The following is a 23331-nucleotide window of genomic DNA, read 5'->3' on the forward strand; positions in this document are numbered from 1 at the left end:
GTCAGTTAAATAGGTATGAATAGTGACCCCCTCAGTTGGTATATGTAAATATATTTCATTTGTATTCACTAATGAAGTTCTTAAAAAGAGACTGGTTAATGCTTTTGAATTTAGATTAACAGACTTGATCACATGTGAGCATGTGTTCAAAACCACTGATCAATAAATTGATGTACCATTCTGAATGTTGCATGATATGTTTTGTGCATTGAAATCCTGTAAAGCTAAGGGCATTTTTAGGCCAGTGGTTCTTAGCCCAGGCTTTGGGACACACAGCCAGTCTGGTTTTCAGGATATCCACAATGAATATGCATGAAATAGATATGTATGCACTGCCTCTGAAGTATGCAAATCTACCCCATGCATATTCATTTACCACAATGACTGGCAGGGTGTACCCCGAGGACTGGGTGTAACCCGAGGACTGGGCTGAGAAATAGTGCTAGAGATTATTTACAGCCTTTTAAACTTAACTAATATCAGCATTCCTTTCTAAGCAATCATGGAGACATTTCCTGACACTTGTGAATTGCAGAAAAATAGCAGAAAAGGGCCCCTTTATGTTCTAATTCACCTTTCCTTTGCTCCTAATCTTGGACTAAACCCCAAAAGCAGATGAATTAGCACAAGTGTGAAATTGTGTGAGCAGTAGCGCCAACCATCAACACTTCAACCATCTCCGAGATTGAACGTATTGCTCTGAATTGCATATAAAAACAAAGCCCCAAATTATGAGTAAAATTCAATGAGCAGATTACTCAATTTGTGAAGGTATTTGCCCTTTGTCTGGAATTCTGGGTTGATAATTGCCAATAGTAATAATTCAAGCTCTAAAGATGAGAAAAGTGTAAACATTCCCAGTGTTAAGGAATTTGTCCATTTTTAACTATGGTTCAGTGAATTTGTAGGAAATAATCTCAACTGATTAGCCTCTACCTTTGAGAGAAGGGGATAAGATTTGATATAGCCCCTTTCTGGGATTACAATCAAAGCAGTTTACATATTATATATGGATGCATATTTTGTATTAGGGGTAATGGAGTTAAGTGATTGCCCAGAGTCATAAGGAGCTGCAGTGGGAATTGAACCCAGTTCTCCAGGTTATCAGGTCAGGTCACTAACCAGTAGGCTACTCCTCTTTTCCACCTTTTGGTGAACATCAGACTTGCAGTTTAGGATTGTAATTTTAACTATCTGATGGCAGCCTGCCCTTCCCCCAGAAAACTGGTTTCATGTCAGTATTACACCTTGCAATTGTATGGGCCTGACACTGGGCAATTGCTCCCATTGCAAAACCCCTGCACAATTCAACACAGCTGTTAATCTCTTTTTGGGTGACATCCCCTTAGGGAAGGTCCTGAAAATGATAAAACATGAGTCTTTGATCTCTCACTTACATAGGAATTGTAAAGCCATTTAAACACAAGTACAGTTGGAAAAGCTGGCAGGAGTTGTGCTTTTTCCTATTGTCTTTCTATCCTCTAATCTTTTCTCTGTAGCTTGTCCTGCAGCAGTAACACTTCAAAAGAGGACAAGGAAGGGGAACCCTTGTCAAAACCATTTCCCTTTTATCTGCCAGCTAGTGAGGGACTGCCTCCTGACTTGTTTTATTTTCTGTTAAATGCAGAGCGCATGGACCAGATGCGGTGCTGATGGCAGAAGGCAACCGTCCAGCAGAGCTGACCCAATCCCAGATGTTACACATCGCCCAGCAGATTGCAGCTGGAATGGTATACCTGGCATCCCAGCACTTTGTCCACCGTGATCTGGCCACCAGAAATTGTTTGGTTGGAGAGAACTTGCTGGTGAAGATCGGGGATTTCGGGATGTCAAGAGATGTGTACAGCACAGATTACTACAGGGTAAGTGATATAGCTGAATCCAATTCATTTATGCCACTTTTCTTTTCTTGATGGCATCTTTCTTTTCTTTTTTTTTCCTGTTTATCAAAATAAATGTTAAGGCGCTTTGTTGATTGAGATTTTTCTCTGTACTATTATGAGCAACTTGTCTTTTGAGGTCAGAGCCTTAACTGGTCTGTTTGCTACTCAGAAAGGACTGCATTCATGTTGAGTTTGCTAAATGTTTTTTTTACCAGTGAACTTTTTGTACTGGAGGGTATGTCTTGGTTTCCATTTTTCCAAATAAAGGCTAGATGTACTGAGCATTTTTCCCATAGATGCAAACTGGGGGAAAACTCACAGTATATCTAGTTTTAAGTTTACGACTGTTTATGGCATCCAATGTTTTATATATAGATCTGAAAAGAGCTGTATGCAGTTAATCACTGTGAGAGGTAAAGGCAATATTACAGATAGATAATTCATTGATAAGACAGAGGAAACAATCAAAATGGCACATTCCGCCTGATTTTCAGACTGTGGGAGATAGCCAGGCTGTCCCCCGCGGTCCGCGCTGAACCCGATGACCAGCATTGAATATCTGGTTTAACTTTGGCTTTCTGACTTTAACCAGCCAAGCTGATATGCAGCGCTGGCCGGTTAAAGTCATACTGGCCAAAGTTATTCCACCTATTGTGGCAGCCAGATATGGCCGCCAAACTTGGCTGGTCTGAATTTTAAAACTAGCAGATAGCCTGTTATATTGCATGATATAACCAGCTCTCTATAAGCTGCTAACCGGCAATATTCAGCACTGGATAGTCACCTATGTGCCATTTTAGCAGCCATATCCTTCTGAATATCGGCCTCATTATATATATGTAAATCATTTCACATGTGTGTAGACAGAGACAGGACTGATAGATTCTTTTTTTTTTTAATGTCATGATTTACAATAAAGATAAATTAAGGAAAACGTGAATAAGGCAACAAGAAAAATCACATTATAAAGAAGAGAGATTGAGAAATAAAGAAATAAACCTCTTTATTAATAATCAGCCCACTTAATGGGGCTGAATCAAAACCATTAATAAGAAAATAATTCATGGCTAAAGAAGGTAGATGGATTCTAACCAACTTATAAACCAGGAACAAAGCTAAAAGTTTGCTGCTATAAGGATAATTTTATAACAAGGCATCTAAAGAGCATATTGTTTTAATAAAGACAACTGGCAGCATGCACATATGTGACCATCTTTGGGGTAAAGTGAATGAAGTCTCTGGAAACAAAAATGAAATTTTAATGAATTATATTAGAGCAAACAATCTATAATACAACAGTCCCAATCTCCATTCCCTTTATTTGAAAAAATAAATTTCAGCCATTCTTAACATTTTGGATCTGCTACTTTAAGGCTTCTTTCACAAAGCCACGCTAGCAATTCCCACGTGGCAAATGAGAGCAATCCCATAGGAACTGAATAAAGCCACGCTAGCAATTCCCACATGGCAAATGAGAGCAATCCCATAGGAACTGAATAAAGCCATGCTAGCGATTCCTGCATAGCAAATGAGTGGAAGCCCATAGGAACTGAATAAAGATGCGCTAGCGATTCTTGCATGGCAAGTGGGAGGAAGCCCATAAGGACTGAATAAAGCATACTAGCGATTCCCACATGGCCATGAAAGGAAGCCATAGGAACTGAATAGCCACACTAGCGATCTCCATGTGGCAAATGAAAGAAAGCCCATAAGAACTGAATGACTTCCTCTCATTTGCCGCACAGGGAATCACTAGAGTGGCTTTGTAAAAGAAGCCCGTAATCTCCTTTCCCAAAATGGTCACATACATACACATGTATTTTTGCCTTTATAATATGGCTGTCAGAATAATTCTCAGTCGTGCACAGATGCACCTGCTCTGGAACAGGTGTAATTTTTCTGCCTATACTATGGTCAGCTATGTACTTATTTCATAGAGTTTGGTTGCACCTTGCAATTCCACTCCTGCTGCACCCAAACTTGCCTGCAAAAATGCCTATTCACAGTCCTCAATAAAGCACTCCTGTTACTCCTCCCATATGAGGAAAGGCTAAAGGAGGCTAGGGGTCTTCAGCTTGGAAAAGAGATGGCTGAGGGAGGATATGACAGATGTCTAAACATCCTTAGTGGTGTAGAGCAAGTATATGTAAATTGATTTTTTTAAACATTTTTAAAAGTACAAAGACTAGAGGACATTCAAAGAAGTTACATGGTGCTACTTTAAAAACAGGTGGAAATATTTTCTTCCCTCAGAGTATAGTTAAACTCTGGACGTGTTGCCGGAAGATGTGGTAACAGTGGTTAGTGTATCTGTATTTAAAAAAAGGGTTGGACACATTCCTGGAGAAAAAGTCCATAGTCGGCTATTGAAATAAACATGGGGAAGCCACTGTTTGTCCTGGGATTGGTAACATGGAATGTGTTACTATTTGGGTTGGCTACTGTTGGAAGCAGGATACTGGGCTAGATGGACCATTGGTCTGACCCAATATGGCTATCTTATGTTCTTATTTACTTGTATGCCTAAATACACCCGTGTAATTTTATTATAGCAGCTATTTCCCCACATATAAACCATGATTTACTTGTGGGAACTGTCTTATAAAATTACCCACACATAGTGCACTTATTCAAACTAACTGAACTGGACACAATAGTATATAAGAGGGATAGGGAGACTGGCACGGTAGAAGGAATCAGTCCAGAAGAACATACTCTGGTAATAAGAACTTCATTCAGAACTCAGCAAAGCAAAACAGCACAGCTTGCTTTTCATAGATCAGTATATATGCAGTAAAAACTATCGTGGACTTTCTTCAGCTGGCAAACAGATAATCTAGCATCCTTGAGAAACCACAATCATTACCAGTTGGAACAGGATGTAGAAATGGACCTATGGCAGCTTTTTGTTTTAGACCCTCTCTAGCGAACCACATTCAGATAGCTACAGTCTTGGTAACTCAAAGACAAGTTTCCTAGAGGACAAAGAGTTTTGCAGGGACACCTTGAACCAGCAGCCCTCTCAACTTTGGGGGTCTATAGCAGCAGAGCTTCCCAAACTCCTCCTAATGACTCCTTAGCCAGTTCAGTTTTACTAATATCTACAGTGTTATGAATATACATGATATACTGTTGCATAGATTGGAGACTCCATGCATGCAAATTTAGCTCATGTATACTGCTTTTGGACATCTTGAAAATCAGACTGTCTGTGTGGTCGGCAGGATAGGTTTTGGAAGTGTTATCTTGCAGGGTAATGGCAGTAAAATCACCTCAGTATCTCTATTAGGCTACTATACTGAGCTTATAGCCTTTCTATTGCCGGAGCCTCTCCCTCTGTAGGCTCCTCTGTGATCTACAAGCTACAGGTTGGAAAACCTAGACTGGATTCCAGAATAACGAGCTTGCTTTCTATTACAGTTGGTAATTTTAGGATGATTCAGAATCTAACCTCTACTTCTGCATCATTAGCTTTATGTCTTAACACTGTTATAGAAAAGCAAATTAAATTTCGTTCACTTCATCCCACTCAACTCCAAAACCCCAACAAATGAAAACAAAATTGTCATAACACAACAGATAATGGCGGTCATTTTAGAAAGGCTATCTGAGTTTGAGATGTACATAAACTGGTACTTAAATGTTCATCTAGCATAAATGTCTAGATTCTTGTTTTGCAAAGCCGCGATGTACACATCATAACCCTGTGCATGCAAATGGCAAAGGGTGGGGAGGACTCAAAAGTGTACAGAAGATACACATTTATTCCCCATTTAGACAGGGAATAAATGTGATTAAACAGATCGAACCAAAGAAATGCACGTGCACGGAGAACTCTGTAGCCCCACGGGAATGTGCAGTTAAAGGAAAAAGGTGGGTAGTGGACCACGGGTTCCAGAGACTAGAAAGACACAAGCAGAGTGGTCCTAAAAAAGACCTTTGGTTGCAGTGTCATTCCTAGGGTGGCTGACACCCGGAGCGGATCGCCGATGTGCCCCCCCCCCCCCGGTGAAAGGACACCCCCCTCCAGGTGCCTTTTTACCTGCTGGGAGGGTGCCGCACTCCTGTCTGCTTCACTCGTTCCATGCTCCCTCTGCCCCAGAACAGGAAGTAACCTGTTCCTGAGCAGAGGGAGCACGGAACGAGCGGAACAGACAGGCGCGCGGCCCCCCCCCCCCCCCAGCGGCATGCACCCGGGGTGGACCGCACCCCTCCCCCTAGGAATGCTACTGTTTGGTTGTGAGCAATGCATGCCTTCTAAACAAAGCTTAGGAAAATGAATAACGTTATTCATTTTCCTAAGCTTGCTTAATTGAAAGTTCTTCACATTTGGAACTTTGATCTTCATCCGTTCCTTCTTGCACACAGACTCCTGATGCAGGCCTTGTGGCCGAAACACAGCGTTGTGTCGAGTCTTTTATTAATAAATACTTTTTAACTCAAGATTGTGATTCTCCAGTCTCTGGAACCCATAGTCCACTATCCACCTTTTTCCTTTAACTTAAACAGATCGACATCAGGATTTACACTGCTTAGGTTTTAGCAAACTGCTCCTGTTGAGCAATAGTTCACTGGAGGGATTAGGGACGGTTGTCCCCTCCAATTCTCCAGTGGTTTTTGTCTCTCCAAAAAAGCCAGACTGGCAAGGGATATCAGGCTCTGTGACAGGGTCAAGAAATTACATATTTATATTTCTAAACTGGCAAAAATAAGCATGTATGTAGCAGCACACACACATTTATGCTGCTATTCTACAACGTAACTGTGTATGTGCTGGTTTTCAACCCATTGAAATTTTATAATGTTTTTTTTTTTTTTGTAAAATGAATGTTAATACTGCATACACTCAGGGCTAGACTCTATAGATTGTCCTTTAGATTGTAAGCTCCTTTGAGCAGGGACTGTCCTTCTATGTTAAATTGTACAGCGCTGCGTAACCCTAGTAGCGCTTTAGAAATGTCAAGTAGTAGTAGTAGTATAGATGGTGCCAGAAGAATCTGTGTGGTAAAAAATACACCTAGACATATTCTCTAAAGTATGCTTAAATTTTATAGAATAGGCTTAAATTTACATACGGTATATAGAATAAGCCGAGCATCTCTCCATGCGACCAAACTTGGTCATGTCTATTTAGGCCATGGGGGTCTTTTACTAAAGCTTAGCTCGAGTTATCTGCAGTAGGGCCCATAGGAATAACATGGGCCCTGCTGCAGATAACTCGAGCTAAGCTTAGTAAAAGACCCCCCCCCCCATGTTTTACTTGGTTTAAATCCCGATGCCTAAATTAGGCGCAGAGTGGGTATTATGGAATTCTCCTAATTTGTTTATTTCATTACATCCTCATTACTGAATATTATATCTTGTCCTGATATCATTATGTTATGTTTTATCTGTTTATCCATTTCCAATCCTACATGATATACCTATGCACCTTTATTTATATTAATTCTGAAATTATTATTCCGTTAACATGATTGCTATGATATTCTTTTGCACCTTATCTGCTTTATATTCTGAAATTCTTATTCTATTAATGTGAATGTCGTTGTAACATTTTGTAAGCCACATTGAGCCTGCAAATAGGTGGGAAAATGTGGGATACAAGTGCAGCAAATAAAAATAAAAAAGTATTTTCTGTAATAATGCACATAGATTGTAGAAACACTCACACCCCACCCATGACCACACCCCCTTTTCAAATAAGTGACATGGAATTTACGCACACCACGTTACAGAATACACTTAACACGTGCACATAAATCTTAATGAATGGCAATTAGTGTTGATAATTGATTGTTAAGGTATGTGCATTATTATAGAATATGCTTCGATTTCCATACGGAAACATAGAAATTTAGAATTCGGGAGTCAGTGCATAAACATCCATGTCTCCTGTGTTTTAGCACAGCCTCTATGTCAGCAGATTCTGTTCTAAAATACTAGTGAAACTTGAAATGTCCCTGACCTCAATGTCTGAATTCCAATTTCTACAACCTGTCTAAAAATGGGTCTGTGTATACTATATGAAGGTATTTCTGGCCTTGCTCACTAGAAGTGTGAAAATCTAAGCCAGTATTCTTGTTCCTCTAAAGAAATGGACACAAATTAATGAGTAATAAGAACGTTTTGGGAATTTTGGGGGACATTTCTCAATTTGGGGGTCTTTTTTGGTTAATTTTACACATTCAGTTTTAAAAAATTTAAATATACATTAGAACTTTTTAATGCCTATAAATTGTATGTATGTTAAAAATCAGTGTTATGCTCACTATTTTTAAACTGCACTAATGAACCAAATGCATTCTTTATGTAAGCACATTTCTACAATGTATTACAGAGTCTCTGCAACTTTTTTATACATATGCTTTCACAGATTTTTAAATGCTTAAATAGGCTCTTTTTGACAGACCATGAAGAAACCTCACATTTAAACACAAGTACTTTTTCATTTCCTTACAACTGCAAACATTAACACTCTCAGTACCAAATAAGATAAACAAAATCTTCCTGTCTAATTCAATGTCTTTAACACTGCACAGGGTGACATTTCTTTTCAAAAAGGAAATGTTAGCAACATTCTTTCAGCTCTGCCATCCCACTGGCTCTTACCACCATGGCTACTTTACAATGAGTCTCTGCTAGTAGCCATGGTGACAAGTATCTTAAAAATGCAGTGTTCAGTAAATAGAGCACCTGACTATGCTGAAATCTGTCTGCTGCCCTGCAATGGCGCTATATACCGCTTCTGGTAATCAGGAAGACAAGTGTTGAAGAAAAAGGCCTACCCTCTGTTGGCTAAGTAGACATGGCAAACTGACCAACAGCCAAACAACTTGATGTCTGCACAATAAACCTTCATGCCATGCTAAGTAGATTATTTTGACATAACCATGCTACAAAGGCTGTTATAGATCATGACAAAGCAAGTGCTAGTATCATGAGAGACCAGTGGCATAGCTACGGGGGGCCATGGGGGGTCTAGGCCCCCCAAATTGGCTCTGGGGTCCCTGGTATGGCTGGCGGGGGTCCCCAACCCACACCAGCCAAGATACCTTTGCAGTAGTGGTGAGGGGCAGCGGGAGAGGGTGAACGCGGTGGCAGGAGGGGAGAGGCGGTAGTGGCTTTGGGGGGAGCGGAACTGGCGGTGGCGGGGAGGTGAGCCAAAATGTGCCCCCCACCTTGGGCTCTGGCCCCTCTCCCATCAAGGTCTGGCTATGCCCCTGTGAGAGACATAATTTAGATACTTACATGTAGGGTTTCCAGCTGGCTACAGACTAATCCACGCCTGGTTTTACTTGAAGTCCTGGCTCCCATACAGAGTACAATAGAGAAATCGGAGCTACAACCTCCATGTAGAATGAAGTACAACCAGAACTAGATCAACTTCTTCTAAAAAAGAAATCTGTAGCCAGCGGGCAACCTTTGTTACATGACTAATGATGGCACCTGTGAGTATAGATTTAAGTGCGTTTGGATTGTGTCTTGGTATTAGATTTTGATTTTGGAGGGGCAGAAGTGTGGGAGTGGGAGCTAGAGTCACTGCATGTGGCTTGCTTCCACACTGACTGCAGCTGCTTGCCATCACACATCAGGGTAAGCCAAGGCTACGTAACCTCCACTCAGCTTCAGAGGAACTAATTATACCCTGCATTCACAATAAAAGGTGCAGCTCCAAGAGCTTGCATTGGCATGGAAACTAGCTGTATATGGCAGATAAGAATTACCACAGTATTCAGGCTTCCCAAGCTGTTTTAATTATGAAAGCTCAGAGGCACAAACCTTTCTCAAATGTCAATGGTAATCTTTAAAATTCTCACATGCATCTTCCGGCCCCAAAGAAATCAAAGTCCCCTTTATGACAAATTCATGGAGTAACAATGTAGAACAGTGTTTCCCAAGTCCAGTCCTGGCGTACCCCTTGCCAGTCAGGTCTTCAGGATATCCACAATGAATATGTATGAACTTGATTTGCATACACTGCCTCCATTATATGCAAATCTCTTTCAAGCATATTCATTGTGGATCTCCTGAAAACCTGACTGGCAAGGGGGGTACTCCAGGACCAGAATTGGGAAACACTGATGTAGAACACATCATGAGACAAGACAAACATTCCTCTGTTTCACGGGAAGAGGAACATATTCAAGGGGTAATAAAAGTCGCCTAGTTTCAGCCTATTTTATAAAGGCAGTATTTCCCTACTTTATAAAGTAGCTAAAAATTGCATGCCCAATTTGGGTGCATGCCCAATAAGCATGTACAAATTAATTGAATGATGAACCAATTAGTGCCAATAATTAGCTTTTAACAAGTAAATATTGGCAATAATTGAAATCAATTAACATGCACGTGCCTAAATTTTACGTGTATCCCAGAAAAGGGGGCGTGGAATGGAAATGTCATAGTTTATAGTTTAATTTAGACTTTATTTAGACTTACTAGACTGTTGTAGCTGCCAAGGCAGAGCAAAGCGGTTTACAAAACTACAATTTCAAGAAATCAAGAAAGGAACGCCAGTTTCAACAGCAAAGATAACCATTCATACAAAGAGCAAAGGAAAGGGACAGGCAGAGAGTAAGATTGAATCTCATGCTGGAAATCTCATCAACCCAGGTCCTCGAAAGCCTGCTCAAACAGAAAGGCTTTCAGATTTGCTTTAAAGGGTTTCTACGATAATTCACTGTGTAGTGAAAGCGGTAGAGAATTCCAAATAAAATGGGAAAGGAAGAAAAAAGCACTAAGTCTGGTAGATTTGTAATAAGCAGATTTAGGATTAGGAAAGACAAGTTGGTGGTCATTAGTGGAGCGAAGTACCTTTGTGGGAGAATAGGGGGGTGATGAGACGTGCAAGGTAATATTAAAGGCCTACTTGGAGTGTTTTAAATGTTAGAATGGGTAACCAGTGATAGAGTTTTAATAATGGAGGGTATGGTCTGATCGACGGGCATGGCAGAGCAATTTTATGGCGATGTTATGAAATGATTGTAGCTTTCTCAAAGAGAAATGAGGTAAGCCTGCATAGATATCATTACAATAATCAAAATGAGAAGTCAAAAGGGAGAGAATAAGAGCATGAAAATAGTCACGATAAAACAGGTGGTGTACAGTACACAGTTGCCGAAATAGAAGGAAGGAGATCTTGGAGAGATGTGAGATTTGAGGAAGGAAAAAGAGAGAGGATCCAGATAATTTCAAGGTAATGGAAACTAGAAACTAGAATGACTGGTGTTCCAAAGAGAGTAATAGGTACCGAAGGGGGGAGGGGGGTGGAATCTTGTAAACCTACAGGCTACTGTTTTATCTACATTGAGTACCAACCCATGGTTTGTTAACAATTTCTCAACTGAATCTAAACAAAGCTGGAGAAAGTGAAGGGGAAGTGGTCAGGTAGACTGAGAGTATTAAAAGAATCAGGGCGGATCGTGGCCATGGATTTGAATTATGCATGGAATTAGGTGGGGGCATTTGTATCATGTTTTTGTTGGTGTAAATGGATGTGCCTGAATTTAATCACGACCCCTGTGCTTAAGCAATATTCTATAAAGTATTATTTTACTGTTTCTCTCTTTTCTCTTCTTCTCCTTGTGTGACCATCCAGCTTATAATCGAAAGTGACTGCTGGCCGTCTTCCGACACAAATCGGGAAATGGCCGTCGATTTTTTAAAAGCGGCGAAATCGGTATAATTGAAAGCGGCATTTTTGACAGCATCGCCGCTTTCCTGTCACTTCGCCGGCGAAAGTTCAAGGGGGTGTGTCGGTAGATTAGCGAAGGCGGGGCATGGGCGGGCATGGGCGTGGCTACCAGATGGCCGGCTTTCGCCGATAATGGAAAAAAAAAGCGGCGTTAAGCAGTATTTCGCCGGCTTTACTTGGTCCTTTTATTTTCACGACCAAGCCTCAAAAAGGTGCCCCAACTGACCAGATGACCACTGGAGGGACTGGGGGGTGACCTCCCCATACTCCCCCAGTGGTCACCAATCCCCTTCCAAACTAAAAATATAAAACTAAAAACCTTTTTTGCCAGCCTGTATGCCAGCCTGAAATGCCATACCCACCTCCATGACAGCAGAATGTGTTGTATCCTCCAACAGCCTTTCCCTGGTTGCGATGTGGCTCTCGGGTGAGTGTGACACCTTTTCTGTTAGGTGCCCTGCAGAGTCACATTAGCAATGCATTGTGGTGGGTGTAGGGTACTGGACTCTACTCCCATGGTGCTTTTCCCCCCTGCTAACTGGGTTAGAGTGTGCCCTGTTTTGTTTCCTGTTGTAGTCCATGCGGTAGTGGCCATTTTTGTAAGCCAGTTTTAGTTCCCTTTCCTGTGTTACCCACGTTAGAGAACGTATTTCTTACCTTGAATGGTGCTGAAAGAGGGCATTGTACACCATTGTGCCAGCTCTGACCTACTGCTAATCTTAGTACCAGGGGACTCTTTGCCAGTGGGGCACAACCTCTGATCTGCAGTTAACTGTGAGTAAGCGTGCTTATTCCAATAAAGGACGTTTTTGGAGAGATTAGTCTTCAGGTGTGAACTGGTGTGCCAAAGTTATACAGCAGCAATAAGTCCTAGAGGCTGTATGCAGGTCCCTGGAACAATTTTAGTGGGTGCAGTACATTTGTGGGTAGTGGGTTTTGGGGGGGGGGGGGTTGGGGGGCTCAGCTCCCCAAATAAGGGAGCTATGCACGTGGGAGCTTTTCTGAAGTCCAGCGCAGTGACCCCTAGGGTGGCTGGTTGGTGTCCTGGCATGTCAGGGGCGCCAGTGCATTAAAAATGCTGGCTCCTCCCATGGCCAAATGCCTTGAATTTGGCCGGGGTTTGAGATGGCCGACATAACTTTCCATTATCGCTGAAAAACAAACCCGGCGATCTCCACGGCATTTGGCCGGACTAAACCGTATTATAGAAAAAAAGAGATGGCCGGCCATCTTTTTCGATAATACGGTTCGACCAGCTGTAGCGCCGCCGCCAACATAGATCGCCGGCGATCTATTTGGCCGGCGACGTTCGATTATGCCCCTCCATAGTACTTTACTGTCTCAAATGGAGCTCTTTTCTCCCTGAAATTTTGTTTGAAAGTGTACACTGCTCTGCTCTGTTTGATCAGTTAGAGCAGTTTAGTAAATGCCATTAAACTCACGCCTAACTTTAGGCGCAGCTTATAGAATAACTCTTAAGTGATTTTTTTCTGAGCTGATTTTTTTAGGCAGAATTTATAGAAATCACCTCTATTTGTGCCTATGTGCCTTTATAAAATCAGGCTCTCAGAAACAGATCCAGCAGCGTACAAATCTCATATATAAATTTATCCCTGTTCTAAAAAGGTATAAATGCAAAATGTATGAATGTACTCTGTGTGTGCCTGTGTATTTTATAAAAGATACATGTATATAGCAAATCCGCCTCTGCATCACCCAAACTTCACCACTGGGAACACCTACCCGCCGATCAGGTAGAAGTAGGCACACTCTTCCCGACTAACTCTGTTTTACATATGTATGCGGCTACACCGTGTTATACAAGCCTTTTCTGAGTTTAAAAGGGTTTGTATGCACGCAAGAAGCATCTTCCTGTGTACATGGCACCATTTACAAATATAGATGACATATTGTGTAAACAATGATCTAATAAAGCTGCTATGGGCTAGATTCTATATATGGTGGCTGAAAATTCTGCACGGAAAAAGAACAGCTATGCTTATTCTCTAAAGTACGCCTACATTTTATAGAATAGGCTTAAATTTCTGCACAGTATATAGATTATGCTGAGGGCCAGTCCGTGTGTCTAAATGTAGTCATGGTCAATTAGGCCAACTAAAACCTGGTGTAAATCCTGCACCTAATTAGTCATGGTGTGGGTGTATTCTACAATAATGCACATAGATTTTAGAAAAGCCCATAACTTGCCCATTCCATGTTCATAATCATGCCCACTTTTCAACTATGCAACTTAAAATTTATGCACACCACACTATAGAATACGCTTAGACAGTAGTGCATGTAAATTCAAATTAATGTCAATTAGTGCTGATAATTGCTTGTTAACATCCAAGTATCAGTGCTGATTAGCTTGTTAACTAATTAAGTTATGCATATTGTTATAGAATATGCTTTGATTTCTGTATAGAAATCTTGGCACGATATGTAGAATGTGGGGGTATTTGCCCCACCCAATGTAGAGATTGATGCCTTTAAGCATGCCGTAGTCACCCCGCTCCTCAAAAAACCTTCTCTGGATCCTACCTCTCCTTCCAACTATCGCCCCATCTCCCTCCTTCCTTTCTTATCCAAGTTACTAGAACGTGCTGTCCACAGTCGCTGCCTCGACTTTCTTTCATCTCAACCTATTCTTGATCTGCTCCAATCTGGTTTCGTCCCCTTCATTCAACTGAAACAGCACTTACTAAAGTCTCCAATGATCTATTCCTGGCTAAATCCAAAGGACTCAACTCTATCCTCCTCCTTCTCGATCTTTCTGCTGGCTTTGATACTGTTGATCACAGCCTACTCCCTGACACGCTGTCCTCACTTGGATTTCGGAATTCTGCTCTCTCCTGGTTCTCTTCTTATCTCTCACAACATACTTTTAGTGTATACTCTGGTAGTTCCTCCTCTTCCTCTATCCTGCTGTCAGTGGGTGTACCTCAAAGATCTGTTCTAGGACCTCTCCTTTGCTCCATCTATACTTCCTCTCTTGGTGCTTTGATCTCATCACAAGGCTTTCAGTATCACCTTTACGCTGATGACTCCCAAATCTACCTCTCCACACCAGTAATCTCGGCAGAAATCCAGTCCTAGGTATCTGCCTGCCTCTCTGACATTGCTACCTGGATGTTTCACCACCACCTGAAACTCAATATGTCCAAAACTGAACTCCTTATCTTCCCTCCTAAACCAACCTCTCCCCTTCCCCCATTCTCTATTTCTGTCGACAACACGCTCATTCTTCCTGTCTCGTCTGCTCGCAACCTTGGGTCATCTTCGACTCCTCCCTCTCCTTCTCGGCCCATGTTCAACAGATTGCTAAAACCCTGTCATTTCTTCCTTTATAACATCGCCAGAATTCGCCCTTTCCTTTCTGAACACGCTATCAGAACCCTTATCCACACTCTCGTCACCTCTCGCTTAGACTACTACAACTTGCTTCTCACAGGTCTTCCACTCAGCCATCTCTCTCCTCTTCAATCTGTTCAAAACTCTGCTGCACGACTAATATTTCGCCAAAGTCGTTATGCCCATATCACCCCTCTCCTGAAATCACTTCACTGGCTCCCTATCTGTTTCCATATACAATTCAAGCTCCTCTTGTTGACCTATAAGTGCATTCACTCTGCAGCCCCTCACCACCTCTCCACCCTCATCTCTCCCTACACTCCTTCCCTAAAACTCCATTCACTGGGCAATCTTTCCCAATTGCACCCTTCTCCTCCATCGCTAACTCCAGACTCCGCTCCTTCTATCTCGCCGCACCTTATGCCTGGAATAGGCTTCCTGAGCCATTACGTCTAGCTCCATCCTTCGCAGACTTCAAATCCAGGCTAAAGGCCTACCTGTTTGATTCTGCTTTCGACTCCTGACTTGTAACTTTTATCTTATCCTTATGTGTCCTTCTGTCTGTCCTTCCCTTATTCTTTTTGGTCCTGTCTGTTTGTCCTGATTTAGATTGTAAGCTCTTTTGAGCAGGGACTGTCTTTCTTCTTCATGTTCAATTGTAAAGCGCTGCGTATGACTGGTAGCGCTATAAAAGTGATTTATAGTAGTAGTTATAGTAGTAGATAGGGAGCATGGTGAAGTGTGGCAGAGATTTGATTTAGGTTATACTAAAAAAAAACCTAGATGTGGCCTTCTGATAAAGCCACATCTAGAATGCAAAATATGCACATCAGCTTATACACTTGACCAAAAACATGAAAAAAAAGCAAGTTTGAAAGGGACAAGGACAAATGTGAAAAGAATTCCCTCTCCTATGGACTCCCACACAGCCCCCTAGACCTTTCCACCCCCAAAAAACCAAAAGCCCCCCAGGCCCTCCTCCCATCATGGACACACCCCCACCCCATGATGCCTCCCTACAGCTTTTAGCATGGGTTTTCTGGTGGTCTAGTGTGGAGCACAAGTGAGCTCCCCTGTTTCTTCTGGTCTATCCAGGGTCTAGGGTTCAAAATAACACCTCTCAACCTCTATCAGAAGTGTTGCAGTACTACAGCTAGAGAACAAGCTGCTAAATATGGGAGTGGGAGGAAGGTCCAGGGAATCTTTACTTGTATTGGGGGTGGGAAGGAGCTGTGATCTCCACCAATAGCCCCTGAACAGACAATAGGCTCAACTTAAGGCCCGCTATCCCATTGCTATAGGCAGGAACTTGTGATGTCCCAGGCTGTAGCAACACATATTTACCGGCATTAGGACACAGTGGTTTCTTTTGTTTTATTTTTTCATGTATGGATGTGCCAGGAAAAGAATGTGAACTACTACAGTCCTCCTATGTAATTTTACAAAAGACTCTGTGTTCTGCAGAGCCTCTTGTAAAACACAGGGGACAACTGTGTATATCCTAACCTGGAACTGTGCATCTCCTGCTGATTTTCTTTGGATTAATATTTGGTTTTGCTGAAGTGCTCTGATAATTTCTTTTCACTTTTACAAATATTTACTTACTGAGATAGCTTAATAACTATGACCCAGGAATAGCTGAAATTCTTTCTTCCCCACCAAGGTCTGTTGCTCAGAATGGACCCGATATCTAGACAAGCATGGCTGGCGAAAGTACTTGCATTTAACTGCATACACACATGTATACTCAGTTGCACTGTAAAGGGAAAACAGGCACCTACATTCTTTATAGAAGACACACCTAAATATAGATACCCTGTTATAGTGTTTCCCCTATCCCCAGGATTCTGTATATCGTACCTAGCATTCTGCTCCAAAATCCAAATATATTCGGTAACGATGCACGTAACTTAATTGGCTTAACAAGTCAATCTGCATTGATAACAGCACTTAACAGCAATTATGAGCACTTAATTGGCAATATTAGAATTTATGCACACAACTCGCTAAGCGTATTCAGTAATGCACTATGCCTAAATTCTAATGCGCACATCCAAAAATGGGCATGGCTATGGATGGGAAAAATGGGTGTGTCATGGGCGTTTCGACAAACTACACACATGGTTATAGAATACACCTGCTCCACACGTAATTAGATGCCGGTATTTACACCAAGTTTACTTGGCGTAAATGGACAAACCTTCAGTTAGAAGCAGTCATGGCCGCTACACGTATTCTCTATACCAAGCATAATTCTAAGTGGAGTTATAGAATATGCCTATACTCTGTGCAGATTTTTCAGGTGCCATATATAAAGTCTAGTCCTATGTGGATAGCGCCAGGGGGAGCTAGGTTGGAGTAGGGGTAGAATGAGTAGCTATATGGGCACTGCTATATTCAGCTGCTTCCCATATACCCCCTAATTCTATAAAAGTACACTGAGCACATCTGTTGTGAACACCCCTCACCCACTCAAGCCCTTCCCTTTTGAATTGCACATGCAAATCATAATTAGTGCCATTTAATAGATTGTTAACTCCAATAATTAAATCATTGTAGCACATTAACTGGGATCTGCGCCCAATTTTGGGTGACCTTTATAGAATCCAGGAGATGGTAAATGCAACCCTTAAATTGTAAGCCTTTCTCAGCAACCAAATACCTCTTGATTTGAAACAGTGAGCCATTAAATCTAAAACCCAAATGCAACTCTATAGTCCCACAGTTAACTGGCTTCTGGAAGTAGAACTTGTCCCACTACATTTCTTTCCTTGCGCCTGAGGCTGCAGTCTTCCAGGCAGAAATTTGGCTTTAAGCTTCCAGTATGAATGTAATGGAATGCCAATATGGTAGATTTCCAAGACAGATTTTATAAACCTCAGGACATCCTGAAATCATGCAGGCTCCTTTGTTTGTGGTGCTGCCACCCACTCCAGGCCAGAATTGAGTGACAGATAATTAGATGTTCTTCCTCATAAAGAGATCTGCAGAGTTAAAATCTATGTACAGCAATCTTTCCTCCTCCTGGCTTTGTATAGTTCCTTACATTTGTATAACATGCTAATTAGTTTTCTAGACTCATTTTCCCCCTTTTTTCTTTCTCACAAGAACAAAGATCCATCTGCTTGGGCCATGAACTTCTAAGGAATGCTATTGAGATTTCTGGATAGTCGCCCATACAGCCACCTTCACACATGTAGGACGTTCTTAATTGATTCCTATGCATTTGCTTGGCATCATGCTGGTGAGGTTTTGATGCTGTTCTATAAGTTTTCACAGTGCAGGCTGATTAATTAATGAATTTTATGAAGTACAGACAATGCTCAACAGAAAAATACTCCTGATGCAGCATTTGATTGTCGAAATGCTGTTGCGTTCACTGTGCACTTTTTTGAATGGATTTTACTGTTGGACTCCTGTGGATCCACTAATTTTGTTTGGTAGCATGGAATGTTGCCACTGTTTGGGTTTCTGCCAGATATTTGTGGCCTGGATTGACCACTGTTGGAAACAGGATACTGGGCTAGATGGGTCATTGGTCTGACCCAGTATGGCTATTTTAATGTTCATATGTTCCTTGGGTTCTATGTTCAGATATAAGCAACATGCCTGTTTAAGTAACTGGCTATGTTGTGCACTTCTATTTGGCTGATTACAATAGTTTGTTAGAAAGTATCCAATTTCTAAATTCACACAGACACACAAATGAAACTATGCACTTAACAAAAAGAACAGGTGTGCAAATAACTAAGATATAGGTGTATGTCAGTCATTTATTAAAGCCAGTAATTCTCAACCAGGTTTGTCAGGACACACTGGTGTGTCACCAAGAGCTGGGAGGTATATCACCAAAAATTTGATATAGAAAGGGCTGAAGTCCAGAGAGAAGGAATGAGTGACAGGGAAGGAGCTGGTGCAAATGAGGGGACATGAGAAAGAAGAAGGGATTGAGGGTTATGGAGTGTAGAGGCCTGGAAATTGGATTTGAGGATTGAGTGAAAGAGGGGGGAGAAGACAGCTGAGTGTCCTGCTATGGATTTACAGCCTGCTTCACTGACACAGACTACTCAATAATTACTGTGGATTCTTTTGGATTCGTATTAGGTAAATAAGACTTTTATTAGAGGTGCTAAAATCTACAATGATTAAGATATATGCAATGATTAAGCTATATGCACACAATGATTAGCTATATAACTAAAAAGAAACAATACATATCTATAAACAATCATTACATCACTGGTCTCTACATCTAAGCAATGCTAAGAGTTCCTAGACCAGGGAAAGAAGCAATAAAACTATCATCACTGGTCCTTACATCATCCAGGCTCTTATCATCAGCTGGGGGGGGGGGGGGGGCCTGTTCACAGTGAAAGCCAGGAGTTTCTTTGACCAGGAAACATGGTTCTCTGCGCAGTTCATATGTTTACTCACAGATGAGCTCCCACTTCACTGCCAGAGGCCTTCCTTTGTATTAGGTTTAGAACTCATGTTCAGAGCTAAGGAAAATTACAGAATGCTTCTCTGTTTAGGTAAACAAGCCATACTGTGAGAAAGTCCAGGTAGCCAATCTGAACTCGAAAACAGGCCCCATCTTCCCTTCACATAACAAATTAATTAGAGCTGTGTCTTATCTTCTACATTCCAATTTATTTTCACACAAAGGTAAACAATCATTCCAAACAGAACCACTTCTAATCAAGATATACACTCTGAGTGCACTGGTCAGTCAAGGCAAAGTTGAAAAACATCTTTAAAATTCACTTTATTACACTGAGAAAGGAGTGAGAGATAAAGAGATGGAATGGATTGACTGGGGGATAGGTAGGGAAGAGTTGATTTTATTCTTTTGTAAACTGCATTGATCTGTTGGATAGTTAATTGTGGTATATCAAGTCTGAATAATAAATATTTTTTAAAATGGGAAATTGAGAACTGGAGACAGGGAATAAAGGAGAGTTGAAATCCAGCTATGAAATAGATAGTGAGGCACAGAAGAGAGAGAAAAAAGATGAAAAAAATATCAATGTCTGAGCCTGCTGAAGGAAAGGAATGGAGAAAGAGAAGAATTGAAAAGAAGAAAAAGATTTAAGAGAAAGCCAACAGAAGGACAGTGGAACGAGATTGAGACCACCCTAGTTATAAAAACAAATTGTCCACACAACAGTGGTTAAAAAAAAAACCATAAGATTTTATTTTCTGCTTTTAATAATTAGAAAAATAGTAGCTTGGGGAATATGCATTTCTTACATCTTTGTATTATGTTCAGTGCTGGAGGAATACAAGATAAGATAGAGAGAGATGTAAGAGAGTACTAGCGGAAGTGATGTTTTTCACCTATTTTAATTTTTTGCTTATTGGTTAGTGAGTGCTATAAGGAAAGGGGCAAGGGGTACTGTGAGGTGGTTCTCAAGGAAACTTTCAACAGATTCCTAGTAAAACCACTGGCAGAATGTTTGCAAAATGGAAACAGTTGCTAGGTAGTTCAACAAGAAGTTTTTGTCAGATCCCCAAGGACAATGAAATCCAGCTAACAGAAAAGACACAAAGAAGATTAAATGAAATAAAACATATGAAGAAAATGTTGAGGGCAAGAGCTATTAAGGTTTACTACATGCATAGCAACTGGAAATCTGAGTCTGTTCCGATCAGTATGTCACAAGAAAAAAACAATCAGAATCGTATACTGGGAGATCTTTAAAAAGGCAGATGACTCATTTGAGTATGCCATATTGCTTGAGACAGCACTTGTTTCCATTTTAAGCACTCCCATTTTCAATTCCCCTCCTTCATCTTCTATTGTCATTGCAGTGCTGGTGTTTCTGACGGCAATTACATTTCAGTATCCCCACAGAGCCTCCAGCACTTAAAAGGTACAAAAGGAAAATAGGACAAGCAAAAAAGGAAGTTCTACAAAGAACAAGTAGGTTCAGATTATAAAGACATGAAAAAATTATAAATGCCTGCAAACAACCTACTTGACACCAAATCACTGAAAACAATGAACGATGATCCTCCACCAGCACCTGAACTGGCCAGATACTTTGAAGAGAAGATCATCATTTAAGGAAAACCTACCTCTGGATGATACTAATCTCAAAAACTTCTTAGACGAACTTGAACTACCCCCCGGAAGTATCCCCCAGCGACAGGACATGGACAACTTTCGCCCAGCTCACCAACAAAATAGTAGCACAATCATTAAGAAAATTTTCCACCGCATACTGCATGCTATACCAGCCCAATTATGCCAAGAAAGCTCCCCCCCCCAACCACTTCATTGACCTACTCACATCTCACCTGAACTTCATGTTCCGGGAATGTTGATTCCCAGTGGATAAGGGTAGCATGCTGCGCTTCACACGCCAATCCGAAAAGACATCAAGAAAAAACACCAAAGATATCTCAAACTACAGGCCAGTAGCATCCATACCACTAACAACAAAAATATGGAAGGCATTGCAGCCAACCAACTAACCGACTACTCAACAAATTCTCCATAATACATGAATCCCAATCAGGCTTTAGGACCCACCACAACACAGAAACGGTGCTGATTACACTTTTAGCTAAATTCTAACAAGAGATCTCAATAGGAAAAAACATCCTCCTTCTTCAGTTTGACATTCTAGTGCATTCGACATGGTTGATCACCAATCCTACAAAGAATACTAACAAATTTGGAATCGGAGGGAAGATACTTGCTTGGTTCATGGGTTTCCTGACCACCAGATCTTACCAAGTGAAGTCAAACTTGGAAATCTCTCACCCATGGAAAGCGGAGTGCAGATTCCCCCCAGGGCTCACCACTCTCTCCAATACTATTCAACAAATGATGGTACCGCTAGCCAGATCTCTATCCAAACAAGGCTTCAGCCCCTGTATCTATGCCAATGATGTATCTATTTTATCCTCTTCAAGAAGATTTGTCTGAAATTACATCCAGAATCATGAACACATAAACATCATGGAATCCTGGACATCAGCCTTCAAGCTGAAACTAAATAGGAAAAAAAACACACTGCCTGATACTTTCAGCTTCTCACAATACCAAACGCTTTACAACCATCAACACCAGGGGCTCATCGCTCCCAGTAGCAGACAAACTGAAAATCCTAGAAATCACTATAGATTGTGACCTATCCCTTGACTATCAGGCAGCAGACAATACAAAGAAAATATTCCACACAATGTGGAAACTCAAAAGTATAAAACACTACTTTCCAAGAGCAGTATTCTGAAACCTGGTCCAAACCATGGTACTTAGCCATGCTGACTACTTTAATGGAATTTACGCAGGATGTAAGGAACAAATCTTAAAGAAATTAAAACAGCTCAAAATACAGCAGCAAGACTCATATTCAGAAAAAAAAAACAATTCAAAGCACTAGACCTCTTCTCCAAAATTATCAAAGCACGCATAGCCTTCAAAATATGTTCTCTGGACTACAGAATAATCTTCAGCCTCTCACCGGGCTACACGACCAGCCTTATAGACCTACTAATATGCAACATAACCATGGGCATGAGAATCCTACCTAATTCTCCACTTTCCTAGATGTCAAGGCCTAAATACAAATCTACATAGTTGCCAGCTTCTCATACATCTGATTCTGGAATGCGTATACCGAGAGATCTAAAATTCATGAACAATTACCTAGCATTCCAAAAACACTTGAAAGCCCACTTATTCAGAAAATTCTTTTCTGATGACCCCACATAGCAAAACATGTCGCAGGAAGCACTCCATAATCATGACAATGGACAGAACTGAACAAAGCCTCCTTCACCTCAAATGGCAGTATTGCACGTAACCAATCTGACTAAAGATAAATGTAAACCATATTGTAATCTGTTAACTATAAGAAAACTGTGTACCTCATTGAGGAGGTCTTTTACTAAAGATTAGCTCGAGTTATCTGCAACAGGGCCCATAGGTGCCTCCAACAACCCCGAAGACAAAAATAAAAGATCTAAAACATGGCATGCCTTATGAGTTGCCTCCCTATCAACCTGCCTTATCTGTAAAGCTGACAAAGCACAAAACAGAACAAGTTCCTTATTCAAAAAAGAATCATCTAAGGGCTCAAAGGACACAATAAAGCACAATGCAAAACCAAATGATAATACAGAGCACAGAAACATTATGCCATCTTAAAAAAGAACTAATCTGTTAAACAGATGTTACAGAAGTGTTTATTTCTAAAATAAGATCTCTTACCAAACATAGCCAATGCATAGATGCTTAATCCTGCATGTATCTTAGAAAAGGATCAGCAGAATAATAAATAAAAATAAAATAAATCCTAATAAATAAATAAATAAAATGTGAAATTGTAGATGTTCTGACCAAGATTCTCGATTCCTGTTTGTATGTCCTTTCTAAAATGTAGTTCCACA

General features: G+C 41.0%; 1 protein-coding gene across 1 annotated transcript in view; it reads left to right on the top strand.

The window, feature by feature from the left end:
* NTRK2 (neurotrophic receptor tyrosine kinase 2) overlaps positions 1–23331 on the top strand; it is a 498274-nt gene that overhangs the window by 423912 nt on the left and 51031 nt on the right. The window contains exon 16 of the mRNA XM_030193669.1: positions 1628–1862. Coding sequence (XP_030049529.1) covers positions 1628–1862 — 235 coding nt within the window. The remainder of the gene's footprint in view (positions 1–1627; positions 1863–23331) is intronic.

Source organism: Microcaecilia unicolor, chromosome 2 (genome assembly GCF_901765095.1).
Source record: "Microcaecilia unicolor chromosome 2, aMicUni1.1, whole genome shotgun sequence".
Taxonomy (NCBI): Eukaryota; Metazoa; Chordata; class Amphibia; order Gymnophiona; family Siphonopidae; genus Microcaecilia; species Microcaecilia unicolor.